The sequence below is a fragment of the Oryctolagus cuniculus genome, chromosome 17, assembly GCF_964237555.1.
Source record: "Oryctolagus cuniculus chromosome 17, mOryCun1.1, whole genome shotgun sequence".
Classification (NCBI taxonomy): Eukaryota; Metazoa; Chordata; class Mammalia; order Lagomorpha; family Leporidae; genus Oryctolagus; species Oryctolagus cuniculus.
The window spans coordinates 26,951,621-26,971,103 of NC_091448.1; the positions used below are offsets into that span (position 1 = coordinate 26,951,621).

Genomic DNA, 19,483 nt, shown 5'->3' on the forward strand with positions numbered 1-19,483 from the left:
GTGGAAGATCTCTCTCCCTCCATGCCTTTCAAATAAACAAAAATGAATAAGCTTCCTGCGATTGTGCCTGGGAAAGCAGCAGAGAATGGCCCAAGTACTTGAGCCCCTGCCACTCATATAGAAGACCTGGAAGGAGATTGAAAGGCAGAGTGAGAGAGAGAGAGGAAGAGACGGAAGGGGAGAGATGCTGGTACACTCCCCAAATGACCATAATGACCTGGCCACAATGACCAGGGGTAGGCCAGGCTAAAGCCAGGAGCAGGAACTCTATCTGGGTCTCTCACATGGGTGGCAGCGGCCCAGGTATTTGGGCCATCTTCCGCTGCTTTCTCAGGTGCATCAGCAGGGAGCTGGATTGGAAGTGCAACAGTGGGGATTCAAACATGTGCTCATATGGGATCCTGGTGGCACAGGCAGTTGCTCAACCAGTAGAGCCACAATGCCAGCCCCAAATAAACAAATCTTAACAACAACAACAACATAACACAAACACTCATCTGGAACAAGACACGTGAAAATTTTGGAAGAGGAAGAACTATTTCTACCAGAGACTGTCCTAGGGAGATAGTGGCCCAGGAGTTGCCTCTGGACCTGGCTTCCAGAGCAAAGGTTCAATTTGCTTTTATCCCCTGAGTGTTGCCCATGTCTCCCTTTCTTGTTTGCACTCCAGAGAAAGAGTGTTTCTTGCTCTTAGTAATTCCAACTACTGAATGTTTGTGAGGAGGGGTTCTTTCCAGACCACTCTCAGCAAGGTATATCTTAGAAAATAACCAGATATAAAACTAGACACGGAGAAGAGAAGGAAAACATTCCAAATGTGAAGCATGCACGTGAAAGAGCAGAGCCAGGGTCATCTGTCAGGGTCAAGACAGTGCCAGAGCAGGAATTAGATTAAGCCATAATTAGTGGGTTTAGCAGGAAGAGGTTAAAATCCAAAGTACAAGTGGATAGGCTGCCACTAGTCTGCAAAAGGAAGACAAGATTGCAGTGTGTGCAATACCGTACTGAGAAAAAGGCAAAGTGAGTTCTGCCTCCCAGAATGCCACCTGCTTCCCCATATTAACTCCTTTCCAGTTAGGTGGGGCTAACTCATCTGACTAGTTTTGGTCAATGGGCTGGAAAAAGAATCATAGGTATCATGCCCAGGCCAAAGGAGCCACTGAAGAGCTTCTGTGTGGCCCTGTAGGTCTCTCTGCTCTGGTGTGGCGTACTAGGATGGCAGAGCCACCTCTTGGGAACAGCGAAGCTCACAGATTCACTGCAATGGGCAGCTCACTGGAAAGGTGCCAGTCCTGCAGCAGACTGGGGAAGTAAGAAAGTTGTTTTTTTAAAGATTTATTTATTATTTATTTGAAAGGCAAGTTACAGACAGGCAGAGGCAGAGAGAGAGAGAGAGGTCTTCCATCCGCTGGTTTATTCCCCAAATGGCTGCAACGGCTGGAGCTGGGTTGATCCAAAGCCAGGAGCCAGGAGCTTTTCTGGGTCTCCCATGTGGATGCAGGGGCCCAATGATTTGGGCCACCTTCTACTGCTTTCCCAGGCCATAGCAGAGAGCTGGATCGGAAGTGGAGCAGCCAGGACTTGGACCGATGCCCACATGGGATTCTGGCGCTACAAGCCAGGGGTTTAAACCACTATGCCACAGCACTCATCCCCAAGAAAGTTTGGTTTTCTTTTAAGCTACTGAGATTTGGGGTTTCTTTTCCCCTGCAGGATAATGTAGCCTATGTACATTAACATCAAAGGCATTCCAACAGCGTTCTAGAAGTTAGGGGTTACATGACATTCAACTTCAAACTTCAAAAGAAGTTGAAGGGAGGAAGTGCTGAACCAGTCTAGAATCATGGTTGGTAGACACAAAAGATACAAGGCCCATCCAGAGACTTGCAGTGGGGGTCCTGGAGAGTCAAACTGCATGAAAGCGGGAAGACTGATGCTAAGTCACTTTTCTGAATTGGGAGCCTCTTCATCCACATAATCCTGTCCCCCAGAGGTTTGCCCTGAAAGACTACACCAGGATCAAGGCAAGTGTATAAACTGTAACAGGCAAGGAGCCCATGGTTTTGCTAAAGGCTTATTGTGTCTACGCTTTGAAAGTAGAAACAAGAAGAAGGTTGTAAGGGAATGGAAAGACAGGGAGAAGAACAGCACAAATAGAACCCTTTCAAGAGAACGGGACTCTGGAAACTAAATCTAGGAGAGCTTGCGGCAGAGCTGCTCCCCTTCCTCTTCCCTGTCCTGACTTCAGGATATGCAGCTCCTCAGCAGGTTTTTTTGCTGCTTGTTCTATTATTACTATTACTATTACTATTACTATTACTATTACTATTACTATTATGTTTGATAGGCAGAGAGAGAGAGAGAGAGAGAGAGAGAGAGAGTGTCTTTCATCCACTAGTTCACTCCCCATTGTCTGCAACAGCAAGGGCTGGAGCAGGCTGAAGCCAGGAGCTGGGAACTCAATGCATTTTGCTTTATGGGTGGCAGAGAACCAAGTATTTGGGCCATCATCTGCTGCCCCCTAGGATGTGCATTAGCAGGAAGCTGGAGGACAGAGCTGGGACTTGAACCCAGATACTCTGGTGTGGGATGTAGGTGTCCTAAGCGCTGATTTGACAACTGCATCAAAGCCACCCCCCTCCACCGCAGCTCAATCTTTTGTTTCAAATCTGCAAAGGCAACTCCCTTGGATCACCAGTAAACCTGTAATGTGGTTTCCTTACAGAACTGTCACATTCCTGAAGTAGTCTCTCAATCCAACTGTGGTGAACATTCCAGCAAAGTTAACTCCTAGGATAACTTAGAAGTAATGTTAAGTATATAAGAATTTAGTAACTATAACCTAAGCTTTTTGCAATTCCTATCCCTTACTCAGAATGTCAAGAAATGTTAACTTTGATATCAAAATAAATAAATGGGAAAATGTTCACGGAGCTTGAGGAGAAAAGAGCAGTGGTATTAGTATCATTGTTCATAGGCAAATGTAGAAGATGTAGGGGTGCCAAAGGCATGGAACACAGTTGAATAGAAAGAAGATGATTGATGTAATTTGGGTTTGATTGAGATCTTTTTAAAAAGACTTATTTATTTATTTGAAAGGAAGAGTTACACAGACAGAGGGAGAGAGATCTTGCATCTGCTGGTTCAATCCCCAAATGGCTACAATGGCAGGGTTGGCCCAGGCTGAAGCCAGGAGCCTGGAACTCTGTTTGGATCTCCCATGTAGATGGAAGGGATCCAAGCATTTAGGTAATCCTCTGCTGCTTTCCCAAGTGCATTAGCAGGGAGCCAGATTGGCAGTAGAGCAGCTAGGACGCTATGGGATGCCAGTATCATAGGCAGCTGCTTAAGCTGCTACACTACAATGCCGGTCCCTAGATTGTGATCATTAAGGTCTCATCCTGCCAGGAAAGTCTGTGATTTCTGAGGCCATCATCGCCAACGGTACACAGTGTGGTAGTTCACAGCCATGATACACAGTGCGGTAGTTCACAGCCAACAGTACACAGTGTGGTAGTTCACAGCCAATAGTACACAGTGCGGTAGTTCACAGCCAAAGGTATACAGTGTGGTACGGTAGTTCACAGCCAACAGTACACAGTATGGTAGTTCATAGCCAAAGGTATACAGTGTGGTACGGTAATTCACAGCCACTGGTACACAGTGTGGCAGTTCACAGCCAATGGTACACAGTGCGGTAGTTCACAGTATGAGCTCTGGAGCAAGACTAAGATGGGTTCACAGCCACGCTTTTTCATTTACTAGTTTTGTGGCATTGGCAAGTTATTTAACTTTCCTGTGCCTAGTTTTTCCACCTGTAAAATAGGATTAAGAGTAATGCCCACCTCACAGGGTGGTTGTACCATACAGTGATGAGACGCCCCTCATAACTTCCTTCCTCTGTCAGCCAATAATGCAAGTTTCCCAAAGAAGTCTCACTTCCCCCTCTCAGGAATCAGAGCCTCAGATGCAGACAGATGAGCTGTGAGTGGGATTTATGCAGCACAGGCAGTTGCCTTCACCAAATGATCCCGCTGTTTGATTTGTAGTTTGAGTCTGAGTCAAAGGTGGGAGGGTTCATACTTCATTCTTGATTGTGGGCACTGAAGATCCCCCAGAGGCTCATTCTCAATTAGTGTTATGAATGCTCTCTCTTTGCCCTGTATCCCAAGGTGCCTTTCGGTTTCTCACACACAGGCATAATGCATTAGTTGCTCCAAGTACTTAATCATTAATAACAGGATGGTCATGTCCTAAATCAATTCCACCCTTTGCTCAATATTAGAGCTAGCTGTCTTGTCAGTCTCAAATTACATTCAAAAACAATTATATCATTTCCTTGTCATCCTGCTGTGATCTCCTTACACCATGGTGTGATCTTCCCAGAGAAATGAGTCTCAGCAATAAACCTTGGAGGAAGCAACACACACGCAGTTAAGAGTGCTACATTCCCCAGCCTTAAATCTTGGTTCTACCTCTTTTGGTTGTCAGAAATCAAATCACACCCCATGAGTTTAGGCTTCTTCAACTAAAAAATGAGGATAATAGTATTTATCTCATGAAGGAGTTATGAAATTAAACTCGTAAATATAAATAAAGTATTTTGTGCCCGGCACACAGCAACTCAAATATTGGCGACTATATTTTTTTGGTGAAAGGAATGAATGGAGGGGCTGGCATTGTGGTGTAGTGGGTAAAGCCACCACCTGCAGTGCCAGCATCCCATACGGGCTCCAGCTGAAGTCCCACCTGCTCCACTTCCAATCCAGCTCTCTGATAATGTGCCTGGGAAAGCAGTAGAAGATGGCCCAAGTGTTTGGGACCCAGCACACATATGGGAGGCCTGGAAGAAGCTCCTGGTCCTGGCCCAGAGAGCCGTTGCAGCCATTTGGGTAGCAAACTAGTAGATGGAAGAGTTTCTCTTTCTCTCTCTCTCTCCCCTTGTATCTCTCTTCTTCTCCTTCTCTCTCTGTAACTCTGCCTTTCAAATAAAATAAATCAATCCTTAAACATAGAAATGAATGGTTATTATCACTCTTTCATTACACTTTTTAGATATACAGCTCATATTTATCCAGACAATTCCATCTCTCTCTCTTCAGACCTAGCATCTTTTCTGAACCCCAACTGATGACTGAATACTTTCACTCAGAATCATTGTCCATCGTTAACACCACACCAAGCTCAAGGGCCTCTAGTGGCTGCTGTCAGGCTTCCCTATTTTTGTCAATATTAATATCACAGTTTCTTAGGTGTGAAATTTTGTCACCCAAAGTTAGAAAAAACAGACAAGCAGCTGACATTTATTTACTATGTGCCAGACAGTGTGTTAAAATTTTATTGGATTACTTTCTATAATCCTCACAAGAATCTTTTTTTCTTTTTTTTACAGGCAGAGTGGACAGTGAGAGAGAGACAGATAGAAAGGTCTTCCTTTGCCTTTGGTTCACCCTCCAATGGCCGCCGCAGCCGGCGTGCTGCGGCCGGCGCATCGCGCTGATCCGATGGCAGGAGCCAGGTGCTTCTGCTGGTCTCCTATGGGGTGCAGGGCCCAAGCACTTGGGCCATCCTCCACTGTACTCCCTGGCCACAGCAGAGAGCTGGCCTGGAAGAGGGGCAACCAGAACAGAATCCGGCGCCCTGACTAGAACCCGGTGTGCCAGCGCCGCAGGTGGAGGATTAGCCTAGTGAGCCACGGCGCTGGCCCCACAAGAATCTTATAATGTAGAGGCTCTTTTTTTTTTTTTTTGTGACAGGCAGAGTATACAGTGAGAGAGACAGAGAGAAAGGTCTTCCTTTTCCGTTGGTTTACCCCGCAAGGGCCGCTGCGGCTAGCGCATTGCGCTGATCGAAGCCAGGATCCAGGTGCTTCTCCTGGTCTCCCATGGGGTGCAGGGCCCAAGGACTTGGGCCATCTTCCACTGCCTTCCCAGGCCACGGCAGAGAGCTGGCCTGCAAGAGGAGCAACCGGGACAGAATCTGGCACCCCGACTGGGACTAGAACCCCAGGGTGCCAGTGCCGCAGGCGGAGGATTAGCCTAGTGAGCCGCAGCGCCAGCCTGTAGAGGCTCTTTACTACCCCCATTCAGCAACTACAGAAACTGATGCTTAGAGATACTGAATAACTTGTTCAAGGTCACATAATCCCCAAGTGTCTGAGCCAAGACTGATACCCACATGTTTTGAAGACAGATCCCTGCTCTTGGGCTCTATTATGGCTATGATGCATTGCCTCCCTGGCCCTTGTTATGAATCTGTAATCAATTCCCAAATCTTGTCATTCATCCCAGGAATTCTGTCATAATTACATTTGGTATTATACTTTAAAACATGTTAGCATTCTTTGGCAGGCATTTGGCCTAGCCATTGAACTGCCACTTAGCATATGCACATGCAACATTAGAGTGCCTGGGTTCAATTCCAGGCTATGGAGTCCAGCTTCCTGTTAATGTAGACCCTGGAAGGCAGCAGGTGGTTCCTGCCACCCATATAGGAGATCTGGTTTGAGTTCTTAGCTCCTGGGTTTCCACATCTCTCCATCACAGGGCAATTGTGGGCATTTAGGGGAATAAGCAAGTGAATGGTAGATATTTCTCTTTCTCTCCCCGCCCACTTATAAGCAAATAATTTAAAATTTAGCATTCTGGGGTAGGTTTTGTGGCACTGTTGATTAAGCCACTGCTTGGGACACCTGTATCCAATATTATCCTGGTTCTAGTCATGGCTGCTACACTTCTGACCCAGCTTCCTGCTAATGCACCTGGAAGGCAGATGATGGCTCAAGTACTTATGCCTCTACATGGGAGACCTGGATGGAGTTCCTGCTTCCTGGCTTTGGCTTGGCTTGGCCCTGGCTGTTGCAGGCATTTGGTTCAGCAGATGGAAAGTCTCTTTCTGTCTCTCTCTTTCTGCCTTTCAAATAAATAAATAACAGTTAAAAATGAATAAAAGCACTCTAATAATTGTGTGGTCATGTCATTGTGGTCTTAATTTGCTGTTTCCCTAATGGCTAATGATATTGTATATCTTTTCATGTGCTTTTTTGCCAACTGTATATCCTCTTCAGTGTAATGTCTAATCTTGTCCATTTTTTTTTTTTTTTTTGACAGGCAGAGTGGATAGCGAGAGAGAGAGACAGAGAGAAAGGTCTTCCTTTGCCGTTGGTTCACCCTCCAATGGCCGCCGCGGCCAGTGCACTGCGACTGGCGCACCACGCTGATCCGATGGCAGGAGCCAGGAGCCAGGTGCTTTTCCTGGTCTCCCATGGGGTGCAGGGCCCAAGCACCTGGGCCATCCTCCACTGCACTCCCTGGCCACAGCAGAGGGCTGGCCTGGAAGAGGGGCAACCGGGACAGAATCCGGCGCCCCGACCGGGACTAGAACCCGGTGTGCCGGCGCCGCTAGGCGGAGGATTAGCCTAGTGAGCCGCGGCGCCGGCCTAATCTTGTCCTTTTAAAAATGTTTATTTACTCATTTTCATCTACTTGAAAGGCAGAGCAACAGAGAAACAATGAGAGACCAAGACATACACACGCGCGCGCGCGCACACACACACACACACACACACTTAGGGAGAGAGAGAGAACCTAACCACTGGTTCACTCCCCCCATGTCTACAACACCTACAGCTGGAAGCTCAATCTGGGTCTCCCACATGAGTGGCCAGGACCTAACTGCTTGAGTTATCGCTTGCTCCCTCCCAGGAGCCAAAAGTTGCAATTAGCAGTAGAGAGGGACAGGAACCTAGGCACTCCAATATGGCAAGTGAGGGTCTTTTTTTAAAGATTTACTTATTTATTTGAAAGGTAGAGATACAGAAATAGAAGGGGGGGGAGAGGGAGAGGGAGAGGGAGAGGGAGAGGGAGAGGGAGAGAGAGAGAGAGAGAAACTATCTTCCATCCACTGGTTCACTTCCCAAATGGCTGCAACAGCCGGGGCTGGGAGCCAGGAGTTTCTTCTGGGTCTCCCACGTGGGTGCTTTCCCAGACACTTTAGCAGGGAGCTGGACTGCCAAGTGGGGCAGCCGGGACTTGCACCGTTCCCATATGGGATGCAGGCACTGCAGACAGAGGGTTAACCTTCTATGCTACAGTGCCATCTGATGTGGGAGTCTTAACTGCTATGCCAACAATTGGCTCCAGGATTTAAAATAATATTTATATATAATATATAATATTATATAATGCATATATGTTTTTCAGTTTTACATTTAAATCTATGATCTATTTTGACTGAAAACAATTTTTAAGATTATTTAATTTCTTTGAGAGACAGAGTTTTACTGAGAAAAAGCAGAGGAGACAGAATCTTTCATCTGCTGGTTCACTCTCCAACTGGCCTCAATGACTGGAGCTAGGCAGGTCTCAAGCCAGGAGCCAGGAGCCAGGAGCTTCTTCTGGTCTCCCACAATAGGTGGCAGGGGCCCAAGCACTTGGGCCATCTTCTACTACTTTCCTAGGCACGTTAGCAGGGAGCTGTATCATAAGTGGAGCAGCTGGGACTCAAACTGGCGCCCACATGAGATGCTGGCGTGGCTTTACCTGCTGTGTCACAATCAGGCCCCTTGGGTGAATTTTTTATAAGGTGCAAGGTTTAGGCTGAGGTTCACTTTTTATTTTTATTTTTTTGCTATCTAAGCCTGCAATTGCTCCAGCATTGTTTGTTGAGAAGACTCCTGATATCTGTCCCTAATTCATACTCCATACAGCAGTTAAGAATAATTTTCAAAACATGTTCCTTCAGAGGCCAGCACTGTGGCTCAGCAGGTTAAGCCTCTGCCTGTGACTTCCGCATCCCATACGGGCGCTGATTGTCCTGTCTTGGCTGCTCTGCTTCCGATTCAGCTCCCTGCTAATGCGCCTGGGAGAGCAGAAGATGGTCCAAGTTAGTGGGCCCCTACACCCACGTGGGGGACATGGATGGAATTCCAAGCTCCTGGCTTGTGGCCATTTGGGGAGTGAACCAGCGCATGGAAGATCTCTCTCTCTGTAACTGCCTTTCAAATCAATCAATCTTGAAAAAAAAAAAAAAAAAAAATGTGGCCGGCTCCGCGGCTCACTAGGCTAATCCTCCGCCTTGCGGTGCCAACACAGGGTTCTAGTCCCGGTCGGGAAGCCAGATTCTGTCCCGGTTGCCCCTCTTCCAGGCCAGCTCTCTGCTGTGGCCAGGGAGTGCAGTGGAGGATGGCCCAAGTCCTTGGACCCTGCACCCCATGGGAGACCAGGAAAAGCAACTGGCTCCTGCCATCAGATCAGCGCAGTGCGCTGGCCGCAGCACACCGGCTGCGGCGGCCATTGGAGGGTGAACCAAAGGCAAAGGAAGACCTTTCTCTCTCTGTCTCTCTCTCACTGTCCACTCTGCCTGTCAAAAAAATAAAATTAAAAAAAAAATGTACCTCAGATGCTATCCTGTCCATTTCCTTCCCACAGTAGTGGGACCCTTGCCAACCGCACTACCACACGGTGCCCACCACTGCGCCTGCTCTGATACCCACGGCCTTGCTCCGTCCCTTCACCTGGGTGCATGGCATTATCCCCTCCTCAGAGCCTTTTCTCCTCCAACCTTACTGTCCCCTGCTTCTGCACAGCACTGCGTGATGTGAACTTCCAGGTCTCAATATGCTTGTTTACCGTTTGCCCCTCCTCCGCACCCCACCGCCACAAGCTCCAAGACTGCATGGTTCATCCCCAGGGCCCAGGTTAGCGCCTGGCACACAGCAGGTACTCAGCAAATGGCTCACTGCTTGACAGGCCGCGAGCCAGGAAAATCACCACGCAGGAGCGCCGCCTCGGCTTCTAGGTCAGGCGCTCCAGTGGACTTCACGTAAAGTGCGAGCGCCACCTCTCGGGAAGCCAGCTTGTTCTCGAAGGACGGAAGTGAGTCACAGAGGCGGGCAGGGAAAACACACAAGGAGGCGGGCAGCCGGAAGGGCCCGAAGACACCAGCACCGGAAATTAGCAGTCGGAAGATTGCCCCCCAGAAAGACGCCCTACTCACCGGAGGAAGCGTGGGCGAGCGGTGTCCCCCCAAAATGGGTTCCTCCGCGGCAGCCTTGCGAAGAAACGTTCCGCGCTTGTGGGTGCTGGGAGCCGCGTGGGGTCGGGACGTGTTTCCGGTGCCGGCGACAGCAGCTGGAGCTGAAGCCCAAGCAGCTGCAGGGGTGAGGACGTTTGGAGTCCCCAGGGGGAAAGGACGAGGACTGGGGTCGGGGGAGGGGAGAGGAGAAGCGGTTTGGCGACGAGGTGGCTTCCGCTCTGAGGGGTGGCGAGGGGATGGGCTGGGAGGAGGGGCGGGAGCGGGTGTGCAGGTGCAGCCCTGTCAGCGCAGGTGGACTCGCCTTTGTCCGTGGCCTCCCCTCCCCTCACGCCGCAGCGACAGGGGCCTTGTTGGTCTCTGTCGGGGACCGCGCGACACTCAGCACGTGCTTGCCGAATGAATGAATGAATGACAGGGTGTGTGTGTGAGACCGGCCTGGAGCGCATTTACAGCGGAGGGGCTGTTTCTGATCTTAAAGTTAGCTCCGTTTTCTCCTGGAGAACCTGCCCCGCGCGCCGCCTGCGGTTCTCCAGCGATCCTTGGGCCTTTTTTTGAAAGGACGGGGTGGTTATCATTGAGGGCATTTCCTTTGCGCTTGATGGCTGGTAGGCCCTGCCAGGTACGGCAGACAGACAGGAACCAGCCAGCCCCATAGGAAGGTCTCACGCCGGGGTCGGGGAGAGGGAAACACTGGATTTGGAGCACAGTTGTTAAGGTGCTGTCCTAAGAGGTTAACTAAACAGGACGGTAGAGCCGGGAGGTGAGTGTCTCACCTTAGTGTTTGTCGAGGCGGCCGCCGCCTCCCTTTCTCGCCCTGTGAAGCCGGAGGCTCCATAGGCCTTCTCCCACTATGGGCTCCGGCGGAGCATACATTGCTCAGGGTTGGGAAACCACCTGGGCCCTGCTGCGGGGACCTGTTTCTGCATTTGTGGAGTGAAGGGGACGGTAGTGACAGATCTCCTGCAGCCATGGCCGCGGCGGTTGGGCACACTGTTTTCTGCTGCCTTGGACCAGGTGTCACCCCTGTTCTCGCCAGCGTGGCTTCTTGAGGAAGTGGTGCTTTGTTTCCACATCCGCTGCCTGCGGCCCAGCACCGTGTTGGGTAGGGACTGGTTACAGGCAGGTGAAGTCGCAGCCCCTGCTCTTGCACTGGTCCTGACTTTGGGGTTTTTAGCTCTTGGATGAGGGGGCTGGGGGGAACTGGTTTTTTTTTTTTTTTTTCCAGAGAGAGACCTGGGTTGGCATGACAGATTGAAGCCAGCTTTCTGCGGTAATCCGCTTGAGAGGGATAATGATGAACACAGAGAGTTCAGTGCTGTCTCACTCCCCCACCCGCTCTCCCCAGGACCATGGCCAACACCGAGCGCACCTTCATTGCCATCAAGCCCGACGGGGTTCAGCGGGGGCTTGTGGGAGAGATCATCAAACGTTTTGAGCAGAAGGGCTTCCGCCTCGTTAGTCTGAAATTAATGCAGGTGAGTGGACTGCCTTCCTCTTATTTTGAGCCCTTTGTAGTGTAGGGGAAGATGGTACATGCAGCCGCCTCTCTTCCTGCCTCTCTGTTTCACAATCCCTGTGGTAGAGTGAACACAGACTCCTCCGTGGCCTAGCATCTTGGCTGACCCTTGGAACAAACTGAGATTCTTGGGACTTTTGAAGATGGTCTGTGTTGCCTTGGCAGTGCCGGACCCCACCTATTACTGTGAGTTCTGACTCAGAGCTCCGAGCACTTTTGAGCTCTGCTCTTGAACCTCATGAGCAGATAATTTAGAACTTCCCCCTCTTTTTTTTTTTTTTTTTAAGATTTATTTATTTATTTGAAGGTCAGAATTACAGAGAGGGGAGGCAGAGGCAGAGAGAGTGAGTGAGTGAAAGAGAGAGAGAGAGAGAGAGAATGAATCTTCCATCCACTGCTTCACTGCCCAAATGGCTGCAACAGCTGAGGCTGAGCTTCTTCGGGGTCTCCTACATGGGTGCGTGGGAGACCAAGGACTTGGGTCATTCTCTGCTGCTGTCCCAGGTACATTAGCAGGCAGCTGGATGGGCAGCAGAGCAGCTGGGACTTGAGCCAGTGCCCGTATAGGATGCCAGCACTGCAGGCGGCAGCTTTACTGCTGTGCCACAGCGCCGGCCCTGCAGGTTGTTACCCAGGAAGAAAATCTTCTTGTTATCAGTGACCACCCATGTAGTATCTAGCATGTATTAGGCCCCACAGGGCCATGTGGAGGAAGACTATGCTTTTGCCTTTGGGGAGGCCCTCCTAAAATAGCAGAGAGCAGGGACACCTGCTAGACACCTGCAAAGCAGTGCTTCAATGAGTGACCAATCTTGATTGACCCCTTGCAGATCCAAGAGATGAAAATTCAAATTCCGCAGTAGATTAGGAAACACATGGTTTTCCACTCAAGGAATCAGCTTTGGAGCCTCCAAGCACATTTTACTTATTTGAAAACATTTTTTAAAGTTTTTGGTTGTGTTTATTTGAAAGGCAAAGTGGCAGAGAGGGAGAGAGAGAGAGACAGAGACACCTTTCAGATGAGATTGGGCACATTCAGGATATGGCCATGGACAACAGAAATATCTTTCATGTGCTGCTTCACTCCCCAAATACCTACAACCCTGCAACAAAGAGGCTGGGTCAGGCTGAAGCCAGGAACTCAATCCAAGTTTCCCACATGGGTGGCAGGGACCCAAGTACTTGAGCCAGCATCTGCATCATCATCAACTCCCAGGTGCGTGTGAGCAGGACGCTGAGATCAGAAGCTCAGGTGGTCGGGGCCGGTGCTGTGGTGGAACTGGTAAAGCTGCTGCCTGCAGTGCTGGCATCCCATGGGGGCGCTGGTTCGCGACCTGGCTGTTCCACTGCCAATCCAGCTCTCTGCTATGGCCTGGGAAAGCAGTAGAAGATGGCCCACGTCCTTGGGCCCCTGTACCCGTGTGGGAGACCTGGAAGAAGCTCCTGGGGCTCCTGGCTTCGGATTGGCCCAGCTCTAGCTGTTGCTTCCATTTGGGAAGTGAACCAGTAGATGGAAGACTCCCCTCACCACCCCGCCTCTGCCTCAGCCTCTCTGTAACTGTGCCTTCCAAATAAATAAATAAATCCTAAAAAAAAAAAAAAACAAAAAACCAAACCAAACCAAAACAAAAAACCAAGCAGCAGCAGCTGAGGTAGGACTCAGTCACAGGCACTCTGATGTGGGGTGGGCATGCTAAATGGCAGCTTAACTGGCTGCATCACAAAACCCACCCAGCGAGAGCCCTTTTTTTTTTTTTTTTAAAAGGATTTCTTTATTTATTTGAAAGGCAGAGTGACAGGGAGAGAGTAAAAGAGAGAGGGAGAAAGAGGTCTTCCATCTGCTAGTTCACTCCCCAGACGGCTGCAACAGTCAGGACTGGGTCAGACTAAAACCAAAATCTGGAACTCCATCCTGATTTCCCGTGTGGATGGCAGGAACCCATGTTCTCGGGCTGTCTTCTGCCGCCTTTTCAGGTGCATTAACAAGAAACTGGATCCAAAGTAGAGTAGCTGGGACTTGAACCAGCAGTCCAGCGTGGAATTTGAGTGTCCCAAGTGGCAGCTTAACCTACTACACCACAATACCTACCCTTTCTAGTACTTTTTTTTTTTTTTTTTGACAGGCAGAGTGAGTTAGAGAGAGAGAGACAGAGAGAAAGGTCTTCCTTTTCCATTGGTTCACCCCTCCAAATGGCTGCCACGGCTGACGCGCAGCGCCGATCCGAAGCCAGGAGCCAGGTGCCTCCTCCTGGTCTCCCATGCGGGTGCAGGGCCCAAGCACTTAGACCATCCTCCACTGCCTTTCCAGGGTACAGCAGAGAGCTGGACTGGAAGAGGAGCAACCAGGACAGAATCCGGCTCCCCAACTGGGACTAGAACCTGGGGTGCCGGCGCCACAGGCGGAGGATTAGCCTAGTGAGCCGTGGCGCCGGCCTTTCTCTTTAATTTCTATTAAATTTAGTTTGATTTGCATATGTGATATTTCGGAAAAATTGCTGTAATGTAAGAGGGGTAGACTGATGCCATGCTCAGGGGAGCGCACAGTGTGATGGTGGGAGCCAGGTGTGCAGGACAAGCAGTGGTCTCCAGAGCGTTCAACCAGGTTTTGAAGGTGAAGTGAAATGAACATGTTGTTCTTTGGGGATTCAGTGCGTGCTGGGTACATGTTGTTTTTCCTAGCCCTCATGACAACCCTGAGAGGCACTTACTTCTGTTCTCCTAGTTGTTAGTGGTGATCCCGAGGCTGGGAGAGGTTAAGCAGTGTGCCTACAGCACAGCACAGCAGTGATGCAGCTGGCATTTTAGCGTGGGCCTCTCGCATCCCTACATGCTTCTCTCTCCTTTACACGGGATTTCCTATCAGGGATACAGGTTGGTGAGAACGGAAGGCGGGAGAGCTGCTGCGACTCTGAAGGGTTGCTGACGTCTGGCGCGGGGTGGGATCAGGGCAGCTCTTGAGGTCATCTCCTTACTCAAAGCCTGTGATCTGTTCCCCAGGCTAAACATAGTCAGAACCGATGGGTGGACTGAAAAGAAAGGTCAGGTCAGTGGGTTGTGGGAGACTTCTACAAAAAATCGTCCATTTGGATAGGAAGGGACAGGGTGAGGGGTGGCTCCTGCCAAGGACTGCTTGCATGGCCAGACAATCCTGCTTTGGCAAGTAACGGTCAACCATGGCCGAGTGGTAGGACGGTCTGGGTGTGCCTTTCAGCACTGACCCGCTCAGTTGTGTCACGCAAGTGTGCAGTCTGATTCCTGCACTGCCGTGCTGAGCCCCTCGCCAGTGTACCTGCAGTGGCAGAGAGAGAACACAGCCACGTTGGGCTGCTTAGCAGATGGCTTGCGCTCTGGCTGCCTCGATCTGTTCACACAGACCAGCCTTGCAGTATGAGAGATTCTGGTTTCTTCTTCAGCAAAATTATTTGTCGCTAGATATGATGAACTTCTGGGTGGTTTACAAATAAACGGGAGTCACTTGGTTCTCACACTGGGCCTTTATCCTCTGAATGAGTCTGCAGGATCCTGGGGAAGTGGTTTTGTTCATTTGCTGTTCACTGAATGCTGGGATTACCTCCCTCACTTCCCTCTAATGCTTTAGTTTGGGTTCGCTCTGGAAAATGAGATGACTGGGGGCCGGCACTGTGGCTTATACGGCCGCTGCCTGCAGTGCCAGCATCCCATGGGGCACTGATTCGAGTCCCGGCTGCTCCACTTCTGATCCAGCTCTCTGCTGTGGTCTGGGAAAGCAGTAGAAGATGGCCCAAGTCCTTGGGCCCCTGCACCTATGGGAGACTCAGAGGAAGCTCCTGGCTCCTGGCTTCGTATCGGCCTAGCTCCTGCCGTTGCAGCCGTCTCTCTCTCTCTCTCCCTCTGCCTCTCAGTAACTCTGCCTTTCAAATAAATAAAATAAATCTTTAAAAAAAAAGAAAGAAAGAAAATGAGATGACTGGATTGAGTCCTAGTGTTCTGTGGTTTTATTGTGATCCATCAAGGCCAACAGGGGGAAGACTGGTTCAGAGCTGTGGCATCACCATTAGTTCTCGTCACTGCTCTCTCTGGCAGTGTGGAGAATGAATTAAGTTACTACAGAATCAGCGAGCTGAGAGCTCCCTTTTTTTAAAAAAATATAGATTTATGCATTTATTTGAAAGGCGGAATTAGAGAGAGAGAAAGAAATCTTCTATCTACTACTTCTGTCTACTACTTCACTCCCTAAATGGCCGAAGCCGGGAGCCTAGAACTCCCATCTGGGTCTGTCGTGTGGGTGCAGGGGCCCAAGTAGTTGGGTCACCTGTGCTTTCCTAGGCACATTAGCAGGATTGGAAGCTGAGCCTCCGGGACAGGAACTGATGCCCAGATGGGATGTCGGGGTTGATGGCGACGGCTTAACCTGCTATACCATAACACCAGCCCCTGAGAGCTCACGTTTACAAAATTTTTAAAAAGATGTATTAATTTATTTGAAAGGCAGAGTTACAGAGAGGCAGAGGCAGAGAGAGAGAGAGAGGTCTTCCATCTGCTGATTCACTCCCCAGATGGCTACAATGCCTGGAGCTGCGCTGATCCGAAACCAGGAACCAGGAACAACTTCTGGGTTTCCCACACAAATGCAGGGGCCCAAGAACTTGGGTCATCTTCCACTGCCTTCCCAGGCCATAGCAGAGAACTGGATCGGAAGTGGAGCAGCTGGCACACGAACTGGCACCCATATGGGATGCCAGTGCTGCAGGCAGTTACTTTATCTGCTACACCACAGTGCCGGCTCCTCACATTTTAAATTTTTTCAAAAATTAATTTCTTTTTTAAATTTGAGAGACAGAGAGAGCGAAAGAGAAAGCATGTTGCCATCTGCTGATTCATTTCCCATCTGCCTGCAATGGCTGGGGCTGGGCTGGGGCCAGAGCTGGGTGCCAGGTGTGCACTCAGGCTCTCCCACATGGTGGCAGGAACCGAGATACTTGAGCGGCCACCTGCCGTATCCTGGAGTCTGCATTATCAGGAAGCTGGAGTCGGGAGCTGGAGCTGGGCATTGATCCTGGTTACTCCAGTGTGGTGTGCAAGCGTCTTAGCTAGTGTCTTCACCACTCGGCTAAACATCCAGTGATTTGAGTGAAATCGATTGCTGGTTCTGCCAGTAGTCTTGGGGCCAGTTTTCATTCTGTGTCCTGTGGAACAGGCGTCTGAAGACCTCCTCAGGGAACACTACATCGACCTGAAGGACCGTCCGTTCTTTCCCGGCCTGGTGAAATACATGCACTCGGGGCCCGTGGTCGCCATGGTGAGTGTGCCCATGTGGGAGTGAGAGCGAGTGCTGTGATTCCTGCCTCTGATGCCAGGTCTCCACGGCTGCAGACGGGACTGGGGCTGGCAGGATGGCTCGCCAGGGCCTGATTCAGCTGGAGAGCTGGCAGACTCTGAACACCTGGGGAGAGGGATCGGGGGAGACGGCTGACTGTAAGCTGCCGGAGGACAGGGAGATTGTCTTGTTTATGCCGGTACCACTTCTCAAAGTACGCACGGTTTGTCATTTTGCGGCCAGGCTGTCTTCTAGCCACTGGGGATGTGGCCATGAATGAGACAAAGACGATGCCTGTTTCCAAGCCTTCTTTGCCTAGACTTCTTGAAGGGGGTGGGGCTGGGCAGACAAGAAAGAAACTCATGCGCAGTCACACAGTGGCACTGCATGCACAGATATAAGATGGGATGATGTGACAGCAAGTGGCCACTTTAGATTGGATGGGAAGGAATGTGATTTTCAGGCTGAGATAGGAATGACAGGAAGGAGCCAGCCATGCATAAAATCACAGTAAAGACCGTCCCCAAACAAGCAAATAGCACGTGCCAAGGACTCAGAGTAGGGAGAAGCAAGGCTTTATGGAGAAAGTTGGGCCGGCACAAGCCTGGTGAGGGAGAGAGAAGTTGGGGTAGATGAGATGAGAGACAGGGAGGAGGGTCTGCATCATACAAGCTGTGTCAGACTGTACATTCCACGAGTGCTGCGAAGCTATGGGGTGTTTTATACAAGGCACTTTATTTACTTATCTTTAATTTATTGGAAAGACAGAGAGAGAGAGATTTGCTGATTTGTTCCCAAATGCCCACAATGGCTGGGAATGGGCCAGACCCAGGCCAGGAGCTGGAAACTCAATCTGTGTGTTCCATGTGGGTGGCAGGGGCCTAGGTACTCAGCCTCACTTGCTGTTCCCCAGAGTGTGAATTAGCAGGAAGCTAAAATTGGAGCAGGGCCGGGACTCTGATATGGGATGTGGGTGTGCCCAGTGCCGGGTTAACTGCTGTGCCAAGTGCCCGCCGCGTGCTTGGTGTTTTGAGAAGGCCACTCTGCCTGCCAGGTTGAGCGTGGATTGTAAGGAGGCAAGAGTGAGGCCAGACAGACAGGATCCCCAGTGCTGGAAGAGGTAGGTGCTCTGTGGATATTCGTTCAAGGAGTCGGTGTCATTCAATGGGGCCTTTTTCTTTTCCTTATTTATTTCTTCTTTTGTAAAAAACAGCAGTTGCCAGATTTTCTGCTGAGATGGGTTTCCGTCTTGATGGTGTCTTCTTTTGTCCTTGGAGGTCTGGGAGGGGCTGAATGTGGTGAAGACAGGCCGAGTGATGCTCGGGGAGACTAACCCTGCGGACTCCAAGCCGGGCACCATCCGCGGGGACTTGTGCGTCCAGGTTGGCAGGTGAGTCCCGGGGTACCATCCGCGGGGACTTATGCATCCAGGTTGGTGGGTGGGCTTTGTCATCTTTACTCCTTTCTAGAGTCTGACTTGGTTGCTAGAGGATTTTGGTTCCTGGGGCTGGAGGCAGACATGAAGCCGTAGGTGGGGTGATTTTATCCGAGTTGATTGTTCTCCTCCATTTGATATTTGGCGTCAAGGGCTGTCTGCCTTTGGTTGTCAGCATCATAGCGGTTGTGCCTCTGTCGAGAGCATAGCACCTGCAAAGTCTTCCCTGGAGGCCCTCACCCCAGCATCCTTGGTGGCGGGAGGGGAAGAGTGGGGAGGGCATGCATGCTCTTGATGGCGGCCGTGTTGACGTGGTCTGATGGACCTGGAGCCAGTGGGAATGCAGTGGGCTTCTGGGCGGTTTGATTCTGTTGTTCTTGGTCATGTGGCTCTCTCTCTCCCACCCAGGAACATCATTCATGGCAGCGATTCCGTGGAGAGTGCAGAGAAGGAGATCAGCCTGTGGTTTCAGCCCGAGGAACTAGTGGATTACAAGAGTTGTGCTCAGGACTGGATCTACGAGTGACAGGAGGTGGATGCCTTCCCAGCCACTTCCCTCCTTCCTGTGGAGAGAGGACCAGACTGTAGCAAACCTAGTTATTTCCAGAATTTCCTTACAATCTGGAGGGAAACTCTTGGAGCTGTGAGTGCTCCCTGTACAGTGTTATGTGCTCCCATCAGATTAAAATGTTTCATCCCAATGTAGGATTCCTTGAGTTGGTTACTTAGTATTTCAGTATTGCTTTACGTTCCCCCCCCCCGCCGCCCCGGTTTTGTTTTTTAAAGATTTTATTTATTTGAGAGGTAGAGTTACAGACATTGAGAGGGAGAGACAGAGAGAAAGGTCTTCCATTCACTGGTTCACTCCCTAAATGGCTGGAGCTGAGCCAATCCAAAGCCAGGAGCCAGGAGCTTCTTCCAGGTCACCCACACAGGTGCAGGGGCCCAAGCACTTGGGCCATCTTCTGTTTTCCAAGGCCATAGCAGAGAGATGGATTGGAAGAGGAGCAGCCAAGACTAGAACAAGCACCCATATGGGATGCCAGTGCCGCAGGTGGAGGATTAACCTACTTTGCTACAGCGCCGGCCCCCCCACTGTTTTTAAATACAACTATTTTAATTAATTAATTAATTAGTTTTTAATTTTATTTGGAAGGCAGAGAGAGAAATCTTCCACCTGCTGGCTCACTCCTCTAAATGC

The 19,483-nt window shown here is 50.2% G+C and overlaps 1 protein-coding gene across 6 annotated transcripts in view; it reads left to right on the top strand.

Moving 5' to 3' along the window:
- Window positions 1–18,983, top strand: part of NME1 (NME/NM23 nucleoside diphosphate kinase 1) — a 36,232-nt gene extending 17,249 nt beyond the window's left edge. Inside the window, exons 1-5 of one of the 6 annotated variants that reach the window (XM_008271104.4) lie at window positions 9,918–10,159; window positions 11,381–11,510; window positions 16,728–16,829; window positions 18,125–18,237; window positions 18,691–18,983. In XM_008271104.4, coding sequence (XP_008269326.3) covers window positions 11,385–11,510; window positions 16,728–16,829; window positions 18,125–18,237; window positions 18,691–18,808 — 459 coding nt within the window. In that variant the 5' untranslated portion in view covers window positions 9,918–10,159; window positions 11,381–11,384 and the 3' untranslated portion in view covers window positions 18,809–18,983. 6 annotated transcript variants of the gene reach the window in all.
- Window positions 18,984–19,483: the final 500 nt, after the last annotated feature.